Source organism: Malaclemys terrapin, chromosome 3 (assembly GCF_027887155.1).
Source record: "Malaclemys terrapin pileata isolate rMalTer1 chromosome 3, rMalTer1.hap1, whole genome shotgun sequence".
In the NCBI taxonomy this organism is placed as follows: domain Eukaryota; kingdom Metazoa; phylum Chordata; order Testudines; family Emydidae; genus Malaclemys; species Malaclemys terrapin.
In genome coordinates this window covers 153,022,919-153,044,789 of record NC_071507.1, presented here as the reverse complement: position 1 = coordinate 153,044,789, position 21,871 = coordinate 153,022,919, and the positions used below count along the sequence as shown (strand labels likewise).

General features: G+C 42.4%; 1 protein-coding gene across 2 annotated transcripts in view; it reads left to right on the top strand.

Moving 5' to 3' along the window:
• Positions 1-21,871, top strand: part of SMAP1 (small ArfGAP 1) — a 229,696-nt gene that overhangs the window by 193,848 nt on the left and 13,977 nt on the right. For both annotated transcript variants that reach the window (XM_054021659.1, XM_054021658.1), the window contains one exon: positions 20,142-20,269. In XM_054021659.1, coding sequence (XP_053877634.1) covers positions 20,142-20,269 — 128 coding nt within the window. The remainder of the gene's footprint in view (positions 1-20,141; positions 20,270-21,871) is intronic.

The following is a 21,871-nucleotide window of genomic DNA, read 5'->3' as shown; positions in this document are numbered from 1 at the left end:
ATACAGTACCCACTGCACTGTACTCCAAAGGACAAGGTTGCATATGATACCTGGACATACACAAATCTTTAACCATCCCGGGACCCCACCTCCTCCTGGGACCCTCCCTTTCCCTATCCCCCACAGTGCTGATGTGGTTTTTTTTGTTTGTCTCTTCCCTCCAGTTGTTGTTTTTTAGTAAAAGGATTGTTTTGGTTTGAAAACAATCTTTATTTCATTAATTGAAAGCAAACAGAGCCCTGCAAAGCAACAGGCAATTTTCTTAAACCTTCATAGATTCTAGGACTGGAAGGGACCTCGAGAGGTCATCGAGTCCAGTCCCCTGCCCTCATGGCAGGACCAAATACTGTCTAGACCATCCCTGATAGACATTTATCTAACCTATTCTTAAATATCTGCAGAGATGGAGATTCCACAACCTCCCTAGGCAATTTATTCCAGTGTTTAACCACCCTGACAGTTAGGAACATTTTCCTAATGTCCAACCTAAATCTCCCTTGCTGCAGTTTAAGCCCATTCTTCTTGTTCTATCCTTAGAGGCTAAGGTGAACAAGTTTTCTCACTCCTCCTTATGACACCCTTTTGGTTCCATGAAAACTGCTATCATGTCCCCTCTCAGTCTTCTCTTTTCCAAACTAGACAAACCCAATTCTTTCAGCCTTCCTTCACAGGTCATGTTCTCAAGACCTTTAATCATTCTTGTTGCTCTTCTCTGGACCCTTTCCAATTTCTCCACATCTTTTTTAAAATGCGGTGCCCAGAACTGGACACAATACTCCAGTTGAGGCCTAACCAGCGCAGAGTAGAGCGGAAGAATGACTTCTCGTGTCTTGCTCACAACACACCTGTTAATACATCCCTGAATCATGTTTGGTTTTTTTGCAACGGCATCACACTGTTGACTCGTATTTAGCTTGTGGTCCACTATAACCCTTAGGTCCCTTTCTGCTGTACTCCTTCCTAGACAGTCTCTTCCCATTCTGTATGTGTGAAACGGATTTTTCCTTCCTAAGTGGAGCATTTTGCATTTGTCTTTGTTAAACTTCATCCTGTTTACCTCAGACCATTTCTCCAATTTGTCCAGATCATTTTGAATTATGACCCTGTCCTCCAAAGCAGTTGCAATCCCTCCCAGTTTGGTATAATCTGCAAACTTAAGTGTACTTTCTATGCCAATATCGAAGTCGTTAATGAAGATACTGAACAGAGCCAGTCCCAAAACAGACCCCTGCAGAACCCCACTTCTTATGCCTTTCCAGCGGGATTGGAAAACATTAATAACAACTCTGAGTACGGTTATCCAGCCAGTTATGCACCCACCTTATTGTAGCCCCATCTAAATTGTATTTGCCTAGTTTATTGATAAGAATATCATGCGAGACCGTATCAAATGCCTTACTAAAGTCTAGTTATACCACATCCACAGCTTCTCCCTTATCCACAAGACTCGTTATCCTATCAAAGAAAGCTATCAGATTGGTTTGACACGATTTGTTCTTCACAAATCCATGCTGGCTATTCCCTATCTCCTTACCACCTTCCAAGTGTTCGCAGATGATTTCTTTAATTACTTGCTCCATTATCTTCCCTGGCACAGAAGTTAAACTAACTGGTCTGTAGTTTCCTGGGTTGTTTTTATTTCCCCTTTTATAGATGGGCACTATATTTGCCCTTTTCCAGTCTTCTGGAATCTCTCCCGTCTCCCATGATTTTCCAAAGATAATAGCTAGAGGCTCAGATACCTCCTCTATTAGCTCCTTGAGTATTCTAGGATGCATTTCATCAGGCCCTGGTGACATGCAGGCATCTAACTTTTCTAAGTGATTTTTAACTTGTTCTTTTCTTATTTTATCTACTAAACTTACCCCCTTCCCATTAGCATTCACTATGTTAGGCATTCCTTCAGACTTCTCGGTGAAGACCGAAACAAAGTCATTAAGCATCTCTGCCATTTCCTGTTACTCCCTCTTCGCTGAGCAGTGGGCCTTCCCCTATCTTTGGTCTTCCTCTTGCTTGTAATGTATTCATAAAAAGTCGTCTTGTTTCCCTTTATTCCTGTAGCTAGTTTGAGCTCATTTTGTGCCTTTGCCTTTCTAATCTTGCCCCTGCATTCCTGTGTTGTTTGCCTATATTCATCCTTTGTAATCTGTCCTAGTTTCCATTTTTTATGACTCCTTTTTATTTTTTAGATCATGCAAGATCTCGTGATTAAGCCAAGGTGGTCTTTTGCCACATTTTCTCTTTCCTAACCAGCGGAATAGCTTGCTTTTGGGCCCTTAATAGTGTCCCTTTGAAAAACTGCCAACTCTCCTCAGTTGTTTTCACCTCAGTCGTGATTTCCATGGGACCTTACCTATCAGCTGTCTGAGCTTACCAAAATCCGCCTTCCTGAAATCCATTGTCTCTATTTTGCTGTACTCCCTTCTACCCTTCCTTGGAATTGCAAACTCTGATTTCATGATCACTTTCACCCAAGCTGCCTTCTGCTTTCAAATTCTCAATGAGTTCCTCCCTATTTGTTAAAATCAAGTCTAGAACAGCTTCCCTCCTACTAGCTTTTTCAACCTTCTGAAATAAAAAGTTGTCTGCAATGCAGTCCAAGAATTTGTTGTATAGTCTGTGCCCAGCTGTGGTATTTTCCACATATATTTGGATAGTTGAAGTCCCCCATCACCACCAAATCTTGGGCTTTGGATGATTTTGTTAGTTGTTTAAAAAAAGCCTCATCCACTTCTTCCACCTGGTTAGGTGGCCTGTAGTAGACTCCTAGCATGACATCACCCTTGTTTTTTACCCCTTTTAGCCTAACCTAGAGACTCTCAACACTTCCGTCTCCTATGTCCATCTCCACCTCAGTCCAAGTGTGTACATTTTTAATATATAAGGCAACACCACCTCCCTTTTCTCCCTGTCTATACTTCCTGAGCAAGCTGTACCCATCCACACCAACATTCCAATCATGTGTATTATCCCACCAAGTTTCAGTGATGCCAACAATGTCATAGTTGTATTTATTTATTAGCACTTCTAGTTCTTCCTGCTTATTACCCATACTTCTTGCATTTGTATATAGGAATCAAGATACTGGTTTGATCTTGCCTCCCAGTTTTGCCCTGACCCTCCTTTCTCTGTGCCATTATAGCCCACGCTCCCTCTTGTTTCCGACCCATCTCCCATGTCTCCATGTCCCCCACTTACCTGTGGGCTTTGCTCACGTGTCCCCGTCATACCTAGTTTAAAGCCCTCCTCACTAGGTTAGCCAGTCTGTGTCCAAATAGGGTCTTTCCCCTCCTCGAAAGGTGAACGCCATCTCTGCCTAGCAGTCCTTCCTCGAATAGCATCCCGTGGTCGAGGGAGCCAAAGCCCTCCTGGTGACACCATCTTTGCAGCCAGGCATTCACCTCCATGATGCATCTGTCTCTGCCTGGGCCCCTACCTTTGACAGGAAGAATCAAAGAGAATACCACCTGCGCTCCAAACTCCTTCACCTGTACTCCCAGAGCCCTGTAGTCACTCTTGATCCGCTCACTGTCACACCTCACAGTATTATTTGTGCCCACATGGATGAGTAGCATGGGGTAGTAGTCAGAGGGCTGGATAATCCTTGACAATGCCTCCATAACATTTTGGATACGGGCTCCCGGTAGGCAGCATACCCCCCAAGATGAAATGTCAAGGTGACAGATGGGCGCCTCAGTCCCCCTCAGCAGAGAGTCTCCGACCACCACTACCCTACGTTTCCTATTCACAGTGGTGGCAGCAGACCTCCCAACCTTAGGGGTATGAGGCTTCTCCTTTTTTACCCTCTTTTAATAGGGGGTGATTCCTTCTCTCCAGTATCAAGAAGAGCATAACGGTTACCTATTACCATGGCGGGAGGGTTCGGAGCAGGGGTGGAGCACTGCCTGCTGCCAGAAGTAACCAGCTGCCAGTGTCCACCCTGAGCCATCTCCTCCTCTACCAGTGGTGTATCAGCAGTCCTGTGTACTGGGACAGCTATTTCAGCTGTCTCCACATGGATACTGACCAGGAATTGCTCGTGGATTCGGATGCTCCTCAATCTAGCCGCCACCTCCTGTAGCTCTCCCACCTGCTGGTTCCACCAGCAGGCACCTTTCACATTGGATGGTCCCCCTAGCCTGAATATCAGTAAGTGGAAATTACAAGTTGCAGTCTTTGCAAAACCACACCAAGATCTGGGTAGAAGCATCCACGCTCAGGTGCTCTGGCTACAGGCGCAGGTGGAGGAGACAGAAGCAGTGCTGGAACAGGTGTTGCGGGTCTTCCTAACCATCGTAAGCCTCCCTCTCTCAAACTCCCCTGTATGCAGCCCCTTAATAGTGCATCAGCTGCACCAATCACAATCACCTCCTAGCATTACAAGCACTGCACTCCCAAGCATAGCAACAGATATTAGTGGCCAGGTGGTCTGGTGCCAGAATTGGAATATGCATGCCATCAGTCGCCCTGCCGCAGTTAGGGAAGCCCATTTGTGCAAAGCCATCCACAATGTCACGCATGTTGCCCAGAGTCGTGGTCTTTCGGAGCAGGATGCGATTAATAGCCCTGCACACTTCCGTTAACACGCATCCATTGGTCGACTTTCCCTCTCTGAACTGGTTAGCAACCGATTGGTAGCCGTCTGGAGTAGCCAGCTTCCACAGTGCAATAGCCACAAGCTTCTCCAACGATAGGGCAGCTCTCATTCTTGTGTCCTTGCGCCGCAGGGCTGGGGCGAGCTCATCACACAGTCCCTTTTAATGTGGCTTTCCTCATCCAAAAGTTCAGCACCACTGCTCATCATCCCAGACGTGCATGACAATGTGATCCCACCACTCAGTGCTTGTTTCCTGAGCCGAAAAGTGGCGTTCCACTGTGGTCAGCATCTCTGTGAATGCCACAAGCAATCTTGTCGTAGCTACTTTGCATGGCGAGATCAATGTCACACTCCTCTTGCCTTTGTAGTTTAAGGAATAACTCCACTGCCACTCGTGATGTATTAGTGAGAGCGAGCAGCATATTGATCAACAGTGCAGGATCCATTCCTGCACATCGAAGAGGCAGAACACACAGTACACAAACCGTTGAAAGATGGTGCCAAATGTAAACAGAAGCACAGGGATTGCTGGGATGCAAAGCAATGCATCCCGGGGCATTGGGACAGGACCCAGGATGCCCCGCGATCCTCTCCACCTTCCCACAACTCTTAGCAGCAGAAGAGGAAGAGATGCTCTGTGGAATAGGTGCCAAAATGCACCGCTCTGAATACCGCTGCAAGTACCACAAGTGTGAACATGTTATTGCACAGGCAGCTGACAGAATGAACACACAACAGCCGTTTCCCTTCAGTGCTCTCTGAGTGGCACTGTAACTGCTGGTGATGTAACTCTGCCAGTGTAGACATACTCTCAGAGATGTGATTCAGAATGAACGATCAAGACTTAGACATAGCCGGAGGTGAAAATGACCATTTGTCATCATTCATGAAACTAAATTTCTGTGTCACAAAATGGCCTCAAATTCAATCAACATTTTTATGTACAATTTGAAAACTTTAACTTTTCACCACTCCAGTATGTTAGATTTGCATGTGTTTCTCCTCAAAACATTGTCCTTTGTTGGATGGAATGTTGGATCAGTTCAAATTTATGATTGTGTTGCTCTCTAGTGGCTTCAGTCTGCAGGAAAAATAAGAAAAGAAGGGATGTTATACACCTCTACCTCAATATAACGCTGTCCTTGGGAGCCAAAAAATCTTACTGCGTTATAGGTGAAACCATATTATATTGAACTTGCTTTGATCCACCAGAGTGCGCACCCCCCCCTCCCCCCAGCACTGCTTTACCACATTATATCCGAATTCGTGATATATCGGGTAGCGTTATATCGAGGTAGAGGTGTAGTTAGAAAGAGGCAGGATAGATTTGCTCTGTCACAATCTGTACATTTTTCTCAGCTACAGCTAATGCAAAATATTCCATATGAACATAAAATATTTCAGTTTCAATAGGTTTAAAAATGATTATGAAAAGTCAAAGCTCCACATTTTAATGCAACTTATATTTTTGTACTTGGATGTAATTTTTAGCCATTTTATATTACTAATCACATCAAGTTTAGAAAGCTTTTGTGTTCAAAGCGAAGATTTTCTGTTTTCAGTGGTACATGTTTCCTGCACATACTTCTGTGAGTTTGAAATGGCGCATTCTTATTTTTAACCAAGAATTTAATTTTTTTTTCCGGAGGTGAGTGGGGAGGCCACGGAATCTATTCAGCTATATTCTAGTTAAAGAAGTGTGGGAGGAAAGTGCTTTTCAGGTGTTTCAGTTCTATAGGATTCCTCCTCTTCACTCATTCTAACAGGCAAGATGATAACCAATTGCTATCCAGGATTTTCCTGCTCTCTAGAGCTACCTTCTCATCTTTCTAGCCCAATTCCTGCCTCATTCAGGGTAACGTGGCTGTGTTTGGCCCATTTGCCTCTTGACAAGGCTAAAAACAAAAGACCTCTACTTAATTATGCGTCTTGAACTAGAGCGTTCTTGCAGGGACGTCAAGTGTTCTTTCTGCTTTCCAGTGAGTGAAACCTTTACTACCTCGGTGGAATGAGACAGTGGCTGAAGCAATTTCTTTGACTGTGAAGACAGACAACCAGCTTCTCGACTGCCTAAAGAGTGGGAGAAGTTCATACACGGGGAAGGGGTGCTCCATGTAGCAGCAGCAAAGCAAGACAATCTCTGGGACTGAAAGACAAAACTAGCCAACCCAAAGGGGAGAAAAGCTCACCCATGGCGGGGGAGAAGGGGAGACTGTGAGGCAGCCTCAGACTAGGAGCCTCAGAGTGGGGCTTATCAATGAACTAACTCCAAACCCCTCTCTTTTTTTGCCCGTGAAGTATTTGAGTAGATCAGAGAGTACTTCCTAGCTGTTAAATCTTACCAGGAGGCTTTAATCTCCTCACCTAGGAAGTGCATAAAAAGCTTTGAGGGGCTTTGCAAGCATTTACATTCAGGCTGCTTTTTCAACTATTTCCAGAGACTTGTTTGGGACAAATGTAAATTCTCTCATTAATAAAGAAATCTCCAAGTCACTGGTGCTGCCCTTTCTCTCAGCTTTGTATGACAGCTATAGTGGGCCATAGTTTAGAAGAGGGAGCGGTATCCTCCAACTTTGAATCTGAGAAACGAGACCCAGACTCAATTAGGAGGCTATCTTAAGGTTTGAGAATATTTACTAAGGTATGTTTTTGGCAAATTCCCTCCTAGTCTATCCCTCAGCCAAAAATCATGGAGACTTCCTATACCTCTCCTTTTGCCAGTTGTTAAATGAGCTAAAGACCTATATACGCTTACGGAAGGTTCAGGGGATAAATGGCTCTCCACAAACATCCCTGCGGAGTCCAATGTCAGCTGAAATATCTCCTTTATAGGGGAAAAAAAAGTCTGGTGCAGGAAAGTTTCCCATAAACCTTGTGTCCCCCAGTTAGTTATTTGATAGATGCTGGAATTTCAGAAAATGAGATTTTCTCTTTCTGCCTTTCTAGGAAAGTGCTAGTTGTGGTGTCGGATGTTTGACTGCGTGTGTGTTTTTTCCCTGTGTGCTGTTCTAGCTCTGTGCAGACAGCTGGCACAGCAGACCTTGAGCGAACCGCCCAATGACCACAAGATTCATTAAGGTGCGAAGGTGCCCAGCCAAGTTTATTGTCAACGAAGCACAATAATTGCACCTGGCAGACTCTATGAGGATACTAAGGCTAGGTCTACACTACGGGGGGTGGGGGGGGGTTGACCTAAGATACGCAACTTCAGCTACAAGAAGATCAGGAGTACTTGTGGCACCTTAGAGACTAACTAATTTATTAGAGTATAGCGTAGCTGAAGTTGTGTATTTTAGGTCGATTTACCTGGCTGTGAGGACGGCGGCGAGTCGACCGCTACCGCGCCGCCGTCGAATCTGCTTCCGCCTCTTGCGTGGTGGATTTCCGGAGTCAACGGCAGAGCCATCGGGGATCGATTTTATCGCGTCTTCACTAGACGTGATAAGTCGATCCCCAATAGATCAATTGCTACCCGCCGATCCGGCGGGTAGTGAAGACATGCCCTAAGACATGTATGCCCATGACAACAGACTTAGCTCAATAAATGGCGGGATTTTCCATTCCCGCCTCGGCTGGACAAAGATACTCCATCTCAGATACGCTTTTATACCCTGATACAAACAAGTTATGTACTGCCTCTGACATAATTAGTTACTGCTCCCTGAAAGGCTAGTTATCACTCATCACCTTGTACATGTTGGTTCAATCAAAACATCTCTATTATGTACTGTCATCTTGACCTTATCTTTTAGGAAGGCTCAGTGTGTTCCTGTTATCCTTGAGGAATGTTTTTGTACCATCCTTGATAACAGTATGTTCTGGTACCACTTGATATTGGGATGTGATTGCATGAGTACTCTGTGCTTAGCACTTCTTAGGAATGTGTATTTTTGCAATATCAGCCCTGTTCTTGACAGATTCTGTGAGCAGGTCCTGCCTCATACCAGGCCTCTGATACAGGAGCTTATGTCTCAGACTCTCTTCCTACTACATTCCCCCGCTTTTTATCTTTTTATGGGAAGGATGTTTATCCATTGTTCCAGAAAAGCATAATGCATGGACTGAAGATGACTCAGTGGGCTAAAAGTTATTTCGCCATGGTTATTTGCCTGACAAATTGGACAGGATAAAGTGCTGAATCCAGGGTTTTCCCCCATAATATTATGCCCTCTGAAGGGAAAAGCAATCATATAGATATTGTTCCTTCCATACTGGGGAATTCTATAATGCTTTGAGCACCTTGGGAGGAGTTGAGGATGTTAGCAGTAAACTTGATGGACTCCTGGGTAATAGTGTTCAGAGTACTGACCACCACAATAACCCTGAATAGTTTCTTCCCCACTGAAGTAGGAAGAGAGCTTGAGATATAAGCCCTTGTATTAGAGGCCTGGTATGAGGCAGGACCTGCTTACAGAATTTGGCAAGAACAGGGCTGATACTGCAAGAATACACATTCTTAAGAAGTGCTAAGCACAGAGTAATTACGCAACCACATTTTGATATTAAGTGGTTCAAGCCTGTGCGCTAAGATATTTTAGTAGTAAGTTACACAGGGCAGTCTTTTCCCTTAATGTCATGTTTCCTGAACATAGTGACCTTGCTTTACCCTCTAGTTAGTTCCTTGGTGCCTTTGAGGAGTATGAACCTGGTTACCCTCAGTTTGAGAAACCTGTATTTGAGCTTCTCCACTCTGTAGATTTACAGTTCTTCACCCTGAGGGTACGTTTCTGGGAAGCAATCACCTCAGCCAGAAGAAGAGTTCTCTGTGCCTTTCTGTAGTTCTCTATATTTGGCCTTCCCTAGGGACAGGGTTGTCCTCTGTTCTAGTTATTGCCAAAAGTCCTGTCCTCATTTAAACAAGATACCTCCATTCTGAATTTTTCAATTCTAAACAAAGGGAAACATTATAGATCCCTGAGTTAGGTCCCTGAAGGTATACTTGGATAAGAAACCTTAAAGAGAATGGATCCCCTGTTCCTTTTGCTTCAAGGACTCAAGGTGTCTAGATAGTCAGATAAATCAGGTCTACTATCAAATAGACATCCAAAGTTGCTGAAGTTCCCTGTCCAAAGATACTTTACTCCACTAGATCCAAGGCCAACTTCTTCACTAGAGAGGGGATGTTATATCCATAGACCAGCTTTGCAAAGATGCCACGTGTCCCTTACATTTTTTTTTTTCAGAGCATTGCTGTCTGAATGTGCAGGTGTCTGTGGGTGTAACCTTTGACCACAAAGTGCCTCAATCTGGGCTCCCCTTAGAAGCTCTCCATCTGGTGGAGTAATGCATTGGGGTTAGACGTTCTCATTGCCTTCTTCTGCGCTCCCTCTTCTGTATCCACCTCTGGGGTCTTATTTTTTCCTTGAAGGTTTACTCATAGGGTACTGCTACGAAGAACTCAGCATCTGCACCATTATGGCCTCAACTACAGACAAGCAAATTACATTCCCACTTACCGATTCATTTGCTTTCTGTACTTTGGTTAACACAACATAGACTCCTACACTACTAGGTTTTCTATACTCTGACAACAGACACGCCACCTTAGGTAGGGAGGTTGAGTAGGCCAAGATTATATTTTCTATCAGAAGGAACTAAAACTGAGAAAAAGAGGACGGAGCCTTAGAGAATGTGAAAATCCTGTACAGGTTGTCATCCTGCCTGTCAGAGTGAGTGAGGAGGGAGCAACTCAATTTCTGTCTTGATTGAGCCACAGAAATAAATTTATCTAGTATGTGGGAACGCAATTTGCCTAATGGTTTTTTTGGGCTTGGATAATTAAACAATTGAAGAGACAGCATGTCTAGTTGTTTACAGATAGGCAGGCACACCTCAGTTCTGATCCTGGACTTTTTCTCTGATTTGTTGATTTGATATGTTCCCTTTGCTAAGTCACTTATCCTAATTTACAAATATAGAGGTTAATACTTAGATAAGAAGGGTGTTGAGGTTAATAAATGGAAATATTTTGACACTAGCTAGAATTTTAATTATTGATAATGTCTATTAAGGCTTTAATTTTGTGATTTTCAAATGGAAAATCAGTGTCAAGTTTTTTAAAAACTGTTGTTGATTGAATATCACACTCGGGTTTACCACCTTTAGAAGGTTTTAATTGTGCACAGAAGGGCAAATTTTAATCCTAGTACCTACTGTAATTAACAGGAATTGAGCTGTGCATTGAGCAGATGCATGCGGAGAGGGTGGGGGAGGAGGGATCCTCAGGGTTCAGGGCAATTTGCAGGAATGGGATGGCTTTGCAGGTTCCAGAGCCATCAACAACTGTATGTAAATATCCATGTACATGTATACTTGGATATTTGTATTTCAGGGGAAATCCTGCATATTCCTCCATGACTGCAGAGGGCTTTTTCCGGCAAGGGGAGAAGCTTGGAGGGGATCAAATAGCCCAGCATACAATTGTGCAAACTGATAGGTTGGGGCATGCACACATTGCCAGAGACATAGCCTCAGCACCTACAGGATCCAATTCAGTCGTCGTCCTCCTCCTCCTTCCCCAGCTCATTTTAGACTGTAATAATCTCTGCAGAGAGGCTCTCTCCAGGCTGCAGAGATGCTGCGCCAACCATATGGCTAGAGTAGTTTCCATAGCCCCTTGCATATGGATCACTACAGGGGAAGGACTAGAGAATCTGCATTGTGGTAGGTCCTCTGTCCCCACTGAACCCATTTGCTGGCTCACTATACTCTGCTCCTTGCATTGCTGTGAAGGAAGCTTCCACACAGCAGATCTCTGCACCCTGTGAGATGTGTGCATCCACTGCAAATCCTCCCTGAAGTTTGTGTAGTGGAGCCATACTATTTCCGCCGCCTGGGGACCCATTATGACTGCAGAAGAAAGGGCAAGATTAGCCCCAGAGGCCAGATTTCTAAGCATGTATATAAGTACATCTCTACCTCGATAGAACGCTGTCCCCGGGAGCCAAAAAATCTTACCATGTTATAGGTGAAACCGCATTATATTGAACTTGCTTTGATCCACCGGAGTCTGCAGACCCGCCTCCCCAAAGCGCAGCTTTACCGCGTTATATCCAAATTCGTATTATATCGGGTCGCATTACATCAGGGTAGAGGTGTAGATAGCCACACAAACCATGGACAGTTCTTGGCACTGTGGAAGCTTGGCAAGTTATCCTCCTCTGTAAATGTTACTGAATTGTTGGATCCTTTCCCCCCCACTACCTTTCAGAAGCCTTTTTAAGGGAATCCATTAGGCACTGTGATGGTTCTTGAGCCCTCAGGTCACCACTTCCGTGCATAAGGCAGTCTGGAACTGTGCAGTGATAGTTGAAATAAATTGAGAGTTAGCAAATTGAAACGTTTTATAGCTTGGTGGTCATCTAAAAACATAAGACAAATATGTGCTTATAATTATGATTCTCTATAATTATTTGATTTGCCTAATTATGAACATTTTTATATTTATAGAGTGAAATCATTATAAGCTACACTTTGTATATTTTTAACAAAATTAATATTTTTAAAAACCTTCAAATAATCACATGGTTGCACATCAGCACCTTTAGTTTTCCTTTGGAGTATTTTTTTCTGACTGTATTTATTAACTGTTTTTCACAAAAACATGAAGTAAATGTAAAAAACACAAGCAACATTATATTGGGGATTTTACACATACTAAAATCAGGCAATTCAAAGTTGTGGTTCCCATAGCAACTGTAACTGTGCCACATTTCGTATACATATTAAGGCATAAAGGTTAATATTCCTCTATAGTAATGCAAAATTCAGTTATGCACAAGTGGGGGGAAAGACGCTCAGCTGCTGTGTATACTATAATTTTCAATTGCCTGTCTTTTGTTGTATTAAAGTTTCAAATCTAACATAGCAATAGCATGCCCTTTCTCCTTCAAGAGCACGTTTTCATGCAATGCATTCTGGGTTGGTCACTTTCCATAGGAGACTGAAGACAGTCTAAGGCCATGTCTACACTGTTGATGCAGCAGTGTCGATTTAGCGGGTCTGGTGAAGACAAACTAAGTCGATGGGAGAGCGCTCTCCTGACGATGTCAGTACTTCACGGCCCTGAAAGGCGGAAGCTGTGTCGATGGGAGAGCATGTTCTGTTGATATAGTGCAGTGTAGACACCACTGTAAGTCAACCTAAGTTAGTGTAGACCAGCCCTTAAACTTCAAGGGCTCCTCATGTGATTAGACCCTCCCACTGATTCTATTCCAGGATGTTCTGCCTCCAAATAGCAACACAAGGCAGCCAGAGAACTCCTGTTTTGTCAATCACTATTTTTCCCTTAACAAAATGTTCTCGAAATTGGGTTACTATATTCACTTTTTCTCCCTTATTTGTTCCCTTATATCTTCAGTCTGCACTACTAGGAAACATAGGCTACGGATCTTACAGCTGTACCACTGTAAGGTCTCCCATGTAGCCGCTCTTTGCTGGCAGGAGAGAGTTCTCCTGCCAGGATAATTAAACCACCCTCAATGAGCGGCGTTAGCTATGTCAATGCCAATGAGAGGCTCTCCTGCCGTCATAGCACTGTTCACATCAGTGCTTTGTCAGTGAAACTTATGTCGGTCAGAGGGCGTTTTTTTTTTTTCATACTCCTGACCGACAGAAGTTTTACTGGCAAAAGTATTAGTGCAGACATAGCATTAGTCTCCAGCTCCCAGGTTGAACTGCAAGGAGCCCATACGTTGCAGATTGTGAGGGCAGAAGAGAACAGTGAAGGGACTGTAATGTCTTGTCCTGTCCTCCCTGTTGTCTTGTAGGCAAACTGGTAGATAGCTGGAGCCTGCCAGTTACTTTATTCTTATGTGAACAATAGTTTGTGGTGGAGGAGAAAGTGTTTTACAGCATACAGTAAACTGTTTGTTTGGTTTGTTCTACTGAATTTTTTTCTCTTCTTTTCTCAGATAAATAAAAATTCTATCCTTGATTTGTCAATTGTTTCTTTTTAGCAGTGGGAAAAGGAATGCCAGGGAATATTTCAATCAGAGAGCTGAAATTATAGTTGTGCTGTGTGTGAGTAAGTAATGGAGAAGTTTTATATTAATGAAATTCTGATTAAATAATGTATCTCACTGATGCACTTTTCTAGCATGAACACAGTCTTAGAAAATGATCCAACAATAAAATAGATGGGGAAGTACAGTATGTGGAAATCTCATTTCTACCTTCTTCCATCTCTCACATTTCTCTGTTGCAATAAGCCACACATTTCATGTGTTGTTATTGAATCTTTAATGCTGATGCTTTGATAATATTGGCCCTCAGAATGAATTTTTTCCTTCAGGCAAATCATTGTTACAGTGCTAGAGCACTGGAAAATAACTTTTTTATGGCATGGCAAAAGAGGAAGTAATTTCCATACTCTTTATAGATTTATGGATTTGCTGTGGATGTCTTTGATGCTTTTGAAGGGCTTGTTAAGACTATTTATTATTAACATGTTCCACAATTTAAGTTTGATGAATGTATTACAACGTTAGACTGTTAATGTCCACTGGTCCTTCAAGTAATAGCTATATTTAGGTTAAAGTTGCTTCAATATCTGCTTCTCAGTAACATATACTGTACATTTTTCACTTATCCAAGCATTTTACTTACTGTATTTTTATTATTTAATATGTATGTTAGTGTTATGGCATAACTAAATTTGACACGTAATCTGTTGTTCTTTAAGTGCCCATCCACATGGATTCCACTCTTGTGCAAAGCAGGTCTCCATACATGCGAGATCTGATTCTTCTGGCTAGCAGCTTCCATTTTAGTCAGATATTTTAAGGGGGTTAGGGAGGGTTAACTAGACCACCCTTTTGCCCCATACATGAGCTCTAGCAGTATGTCCAAAACAAGATTTTGAGGGTTCGGAATCTGTTCCTTGAGTGAAGCTCTAATGCTGCTTAACGACTGGCATGCCGAGTGCCTCTTTTGTTTAGAAGAGGGACGTATTCCTCAACAGTGTTCCATATGTCTGTCCTCCTGTAAGCAGACTCAAAAAGGTCTGCCTAAAATTATTCCTCTTGGAGTACTTCTTGGCCTCTGCAGTTGAAGAGCAGCCAATGGGCTGACAAAGATAACTGGCACAGTAGTACCAACCATTAAAGCGAGAACCAACAGTACCCACCAAATCGCTGCACTATGTTTCTCTTAATCCCAGCCTTCTCAGTACTTGGCACTTTGGTATCGGTCACCTTGGAAATGTGTTCCTTGTTACACAAAGCTTCTGTACCTAGTGTTGTAACACAGGGCAAATACAATACAGAGTTATTTAACTGGAACTGGTACTCTCCTCAAGAGGTTGAAGATGGTGATAGCTAATTAATGAGTTACAGACTCAGCAGTGCAGCAAACAAAGGAGATATGTCTGGTACTGACGTCATCCCCCTACCAGTTAGGTAGGATACAACAGATCCAGGCACTCTATTCTAATCTATATATATAGATATAGATATATATTTTCTTATACTTCACCCATCCGAGAGCCTTCCAGTTGTACCTTAAGCAACATGACTAACATCTGTCATGTATTTGTTCTCTCATCCTCTCCCCAGGAGGGCCTGATAGGATAGTTCCATCTTTGGAGAAGTGTGTACTCCTTTTTCCTCATTCTCTTCAAGGCACAGAAGGGAGTCATCTCCTACACGTAGGTAGGGATTCTAGGGAGAACTCCATCTGCAGGAAACAACCTGGGGCTCATAGGGGCATCCCTCCTAGTATCCTCCTTTGTGTCCCCCACCCTAGTACCATCTACTATCAGCCTTAGCTCTATTGGACAGCCTGAGATATGCAGACATATTCATGCAAGCCTGCATTTTCTCCCCATTTTCAAGGATTATAACCTCCTCTCCAGAGAGGGCAGTACAGACCAACCCAGCCAGTGCAGACTATGATTTTAGAACAGAATGGGGAGGAAAGTGAGGAGGAGCAACATCTGCTAGGAGAAGAACTACTTGTCCCCATTTTAATTTCTTCCTTGTCCCCCAGTGAGGCAGTAAATCCCTGAATGTCTTCCTCAGTTGACATCTTCAAGTTATTCCAGGATCTTATCAAGAGACTTTGGATATACTTGTAGAAGTTGTGTGAGAAATTTTACACAGCCCTAGATATCTTGCACCCTTCCTTCCAAGAAGGCTTACCGTGCTACTAAATGAGGGGTTGTTGGAACCTGTAAAAGACTTGTGGCACATGCCAGAATTGTGGCACATGCCACATCTAATCAAGCTAATAGGAAGAACCAAGTCTCTTCCATGGGATTTGGATGCTTTCTATTCTAGCCCAGTATCAGGAGCTCCTGTAGTATCTCCTGTCTGATAGTTCAAAGCAGCAGGGGCTTGCCAAATATACACCCAGGGAGAAAGACCCAAAGAATCTCTACCTATTTGGATACAAAGTCTACTCTTGTGCCAGCCTCCAGATATGTGGCTGACTACCAAGCCTTCTTCTCTAACTATGACTGTCTCAATTAGGACCAACTGTCTTAGTTTGTGAACTAGGTACCACAGGAACATTGAGAGGAACTAAAAGTCATCATGACTGAGGGATAACTGATACTTTATACTTCCCTTCAGACTGTGCTGGACAGGTCCAATACAGAGGTTTGTACTGTAGCCACATCTGTAGTGATGAGAAAATCTTCCTAGCTTCAGTCCTTAGAGATTCTCAGGGAGGTCCAAGCTACAGCGGAGAACCTTCCCTTTGAGGGTAATTAACTTTTTAATTCTAAAACAGTCTATTTGTTGAGGACTTCAGGACAACTACTGTATTCTTTGGGCCTGTACATTCCAGCCCCAAGAAGGAAACAAGTGAGACCACCTGCTTCCTTAAAGCAGCATCCCTCTTCCCAGTAGTATCATCAGCCTCGGAAGGTAGAGGAGACTCAAACCTTCATGGCAGTTCCTTATACATTGTTTCATAAAGCGTGGGTTGCTCTCAGGCCTTATTTCAAGTTTCTGCCCATGGTTGTTTGTGTTCCATATGAACCAATTTATTCTACTCCCAGTTTTCTTCCCGAATCCATTCTCAACTTCAGGGAAAGTTAAACTTCATATGCTTGTTATAATCGTTTTCTATTAATTGATAGGTATTATTTTGTTTGTATTGCAGTAGTATTTGCAGCCTCAATTAGTAATTGGGGCCTAGTCTACATTATAATAATTGTTTTAAATTATCCAGGGCAATAATCACGTCTCTGTAACGTTCTTTGACTAGTGTCCTTCAAAAATAGCCGCACTATACCTCTTCCTATTATGTAACTGTAGTTATTTAAAGGGACATTCCCTTTTTTAAACATTGCCGAGACTAGTAGTATGAAATAAACTGCATTGTTTGCAACCCATGTATTCACGCATTGAGACTCTGAAAACTAACTTGCATGATTTTTATAGTCCAAGCTGAGAAAAATACATAATGTAAATAAATAGTGAAAAGAAAATCAGATTGCTAAAACTGCCTTGTTAAAACTCAGAGGATTTAATGGTAAAATAGGCAAATAAATTTGTTTACATATGACTTAATATTGGGCTTTTTGTTTACCATTTTTTAAAGTAAATGTTTAAAATCAAGAACTTGTGAACGTTTTTTATTGTCTAATATCATTAGTCTTGTTCACCCTCCCTCTTATTGTTTGTTGCATCTTCTCTTAAACTAGATCATAAATTTTAAAAGTCAAGGAATGTATCGTATGGTACGTTTGTACAAGGCCCCTTACAATCTTAACAGGATCCCTGGGCATTGCCGCAGAACATATAATAATTTGATACTTCCCTTTTAAAATAGTCTTAACAGGGCAGTGGGAAAACATAGTGTTATTTTCTCTAAATAACAACTTTTTATCTATCACTGAGCTAATTTAAAAGGTTACAATAGACACAGCAACTGAAAAAGGTTAAGGGAAAAATATATTCAGAGCCAATATTGAAATAAAATAAAGGAATAAAATAAACTTAATTGAGCTTAGAATAGTGTTAATCTTATTTATCATTAGGGCCCTACCAAATTCATGGTCCATTCTGGTCAATTTCACAGCCAAAGGATTTGAAAATTGGTCAATTTCATGTTTGCAGATGTTTACATCTGAAATTTCACGGGTTGTAATCATGGGGGTCCCGACCCAAAAAGGAGTTGGGGCGGGTGTTGCAAACCTGTTGTAGGGGAATTGCCATCCTCATGTCTGTGCTGTCTTCAGAGCTGGGCTCTGAAGGCAGCAGCTGCGGAGCTCCCTGGTTCCAGGAGGTGGAGGTGGGTCTGATCACCCCCATACTGCTGGAAGCGCCCCAGCTAGATGCTCCATGCCGACATTCAATTAATGACATATGAAACCGTTTGAACTTTTTTTTTTACTTGCTTTTGTTAACTTAAAGCAGTGGTTCTCAAGTTTGAGGCTATCTTACAAAACTACCTCAGATGCTCATATCTACCGATCAGTAAGTTGAGCCCTTACTGTGATTTGCTGCTGTAAAGTATCAATCAAAAAATCCTGTTAAGTTCTTTACCTTTCTTTTTAGCTTTATCGAAACAAGCTGCTAATTGCATCTGGAAGGGGGCAGTTCCCTGTACAATGATCTCCCTCCCCTCCCCCTGCGGCTGTGAAGCAATGGGGACAGGAAGCGAGTGGCGAGGAGGGGGTGAGGAGCTATCTATAGCTGGGAGAGGTATCCAAGAGCAGCCGTCCATGGAAAGAGGAAGTCCTGTCCCTCCTCAGCCCATCCTGGGGTGCTCCCAGCAGCATGGAGGAAATTGGACCCACCTCCATCTCCAGAAGCCTCCTGCAGCTAAAGGAACCTCCGGGACTGCCACCCAGCCCCGGAGCTTCCTGCAGCAGGGGAGGTACTCAGAGGTGGGTCTGATCTCCCCCGAGAGCAGCTGTGCAGGGAAAGGACAAGTCTTGTTCCTCCCCAGCCCAGCTGGGACTAGCAGCCAGGAGCTCCAGGCTGAGACACTCCCAGTAGCACAGGGAGATTGGATTTCACAGGGCAGGGCTTATTTCATGGTCCGGGACACGTTTTTCATGGCCATTAAATTGGTAGGGCCCTATTTATTGTCTATAATTTATTATTTTAGTCTAATGGTTTTATTCTGTACAGCCACATCTGCAGTTTGACATGATGTAGTCTTTTGGCCAGGAGAGGCCATTTTAATGAGGTGTCTAGCCCTTCAGTGCCATAATCAGAGAAGTCTTTGCTTCTGCTCTCAGCGAAGGATACTCCCAGACTGATTCCTTTCTTATTCTACACAAAATACTTTATAGAATCTGCATCTTAAGTTTTTTGTATAAAGTGTAGCCAGAACATAAAGTTCCATGAAACCCATCCATTCAACTTCATATTATTTGCCTACCAAGTTCAGTGTAAGAAAGCTGTTAATTTCTTAATATATGGTGTAATGTGTATTCAGCTGTCACACATTCTTTCCATTTTTTCTAAATAATGATGTAAAATTTGATGCAAAACAATCTATAGGTGGTCCAGAAATGTCAACCATATTTTATTATAATTTTACATATTTGTCTACTTTTGGGAACATACCTTTCTCCACAGTCACTGTTTATATTAACAGTAATGTCCATGTTTTAATTTGGTATAGTCTCATCAACATCATAATCCTGAATCCTGCTAGGAGTAAAAAATAACAATTGATTTGTGGGCATGTTTTCTGTAAGATGTAACCCACACACTCACATGTCTACCCATATAGCAGTTATTAAATGGGGGAGGGGGGGAGATGTAAAATGTTTATACAGCATGATTTTGTTATATGCCTTCTTCCAACTTCCATCATCTTCCAGGATTATCTAATTTGGACCTTAATCCTAGAAACACATTCGTGTATGCACAGCTTTACTCAGATGAGTAAATTCATGCATGTATATAAACATTGATATGTTCCAGGGCCTTCGATTATAAGTTCTGGACAGGTCATGAACCATGTTATTTTGTGGCTGTCAAGTACAATGTACATCTCTACTTCTATAGAAATAAATCTCTCTCGTTCTAAAAAAAAAGATACCTAACATCATCATTTTTCTTCATGTGAAGAATGTATTCCATATTTTGAATAAATATGGCATTGTAAGTAACTTCAAGCATTATCAAATATTTAATTTTCCCTAGTTGTTCAAATTAATGTATTTGATAGCTCTCATGTTGAGTAGCCCAAAACTTTTGGGAGCTAGATGTAGGATAACTATTAAATTCCCATTCATAATACTATAGTGCTGGTGAGTGTTGGACTAAAATTGTGAAAATGCTTGCAAAACTGTATTCCATTAAACTGATTAAGATGCCATTGTGGAAGCCTTAAAACTGTATTTAAAATGTTCAGTTCTTAATTATATTGATATAATGTACTTTTAAAATTAGAAAAGTCCTTTCAGAATTTGCAGATATGAGATATTGTATTTCAGTGATTTGCTTCCAACACTGAGCATCTTTTTAACCAATGACAATTTAAGTGATTTGATTTATATATTCATATTTTACAATTATTAAATTCTTGTTTTAATAGAGGTTTCCACTTTAAAACTTGACTCCATTGTCTTTTTAAGATGGTCCTCCTGAAGCACCTGTTACAAATGGAAGCACCACTACCGTAACAACACTGAACGATGACTTGGATATCTTTGGCCCAATGATCTCTAATCCTTTGCCAGCAGCTTCTGTACCTCCTGCTCAGGTAAACTTCAGAGAGGTGCATTTGCATGTTGTTTTCCTCTTTATTGAATTTTGTTTTGAAAAATGCCAGACCAAACTTTTAGACTGAAATCATCTACTTTTATAGGTACAGATACCGCATTAGGACAAGCTTTCCCATACTGCCTTACCAACATCTTAACCAGAACTAGAGAGATCAACAATACACAGTGAGAGAGAGTAGTTTTTCCTGTATGCCCATTCAATCTTTGGCCTCTCTGAGATTGCCCAGGAAGGTGTGGGTTGTCCCAGTTCTTGTCATGTGGACTTCTTGCACTAAGAACTAGACAAAGAACACCATCTGATGACATGTAGACAACTAAGCTGTCACCAGATGTCAACAACTTGTGATCTCAGAGCAGGCGTGGATTTTATCTGGTGAGCTAGATGTGAAAAGCAATATCATTCACCAATTTGCTGACTATTTACCCGATTTTGGAAGGGAAAGAATGGATACGACTCTAATGGAGTTTTTTCTTACTATTTAAATGTAGTCTGTTGTTGTTACTGGTTGGGGATGTTTTGATTTTTAATGTGATTTTGGAGATTAATTTGAAACATACTTTTTATGATTTTTTTTTATAAATGCACAATTTTCTGTAAAATATTTCTTTAAATGGATGGATCTTTGACTTTGGGGGCTAATTATATTAGCTGGCAGCAGGAGAAGGCTGTTATCACAGAGTTGGGGGTGAACTGCTGGATCTGGGAGGGAACCAAGCCTGGCCCAACTGTCTACTACACCCCTCTCCTGCCTTAAAATAAGGAGTCCCCCCATGTGGGAATCCCAGGTTGTGTGGAGGCAATGGAATACCACAGCCATATGTTGAGTTTGGGTGGGGGGGTAGGGTAGCAGTTATGGAGAGAGCCTGGCTCAATTTCTCTTCCCTGCCCCCTGGAAGATGAGGGAGCTTCTGCCCCACGTGGTGCCCTTCAGAGAATGAGATGCTGGGGTCAGTGTCTGCTGCTGCTCTGACAGCAGCATGGGCTCGGCTCTTTAAAATGTTCAGTAATTTTGACATGTTGCAAAAATTTTCCTGAGGAAAACAAGCGAAAGAAGGGAAATGGTGATTTTTAGCATGTCACAACTCAGCTAAATCTCAGAGGAATGGAAAAAAGAAAAGGAGGTTCCCTGCTGAATATCAGAGGCCTGCTGCAAACAATGGAAGTGTTCATATTTCTCAAAGAAAAGGTTGTGAGAATACTGTAAGGGAGAGTGTCAGGCAGCTTAAATAGAAGGTAGCTACTACCTCCACATATAATATTGCTTTCTGTGACCCTTGCTCGTCCAACGACCTATACAATATGTTTCTCCTTCTCTAGGAGTCGTAGGCTGGTTTTGTGTTCCTTCTCAGGGTATGTCTATACTACCCGCCAAATCGGCGGGCAGCGATCGATCCAGTGGGGGTTGATTTATCGCGTGTAGTCTAATCGCGATAAATCGATCCCCAAGTGCTCTCCCATCAAGTCCTGTAGTCCACCACTGCGAGAGGCGCAGGTGGAGTCAACGGGGGAGCGGCAGCAGTTGACTTACCGCAGTGAAGACACTGCGGTGAGTAAGTCTAAGTATGTCGACTTCTGCTAC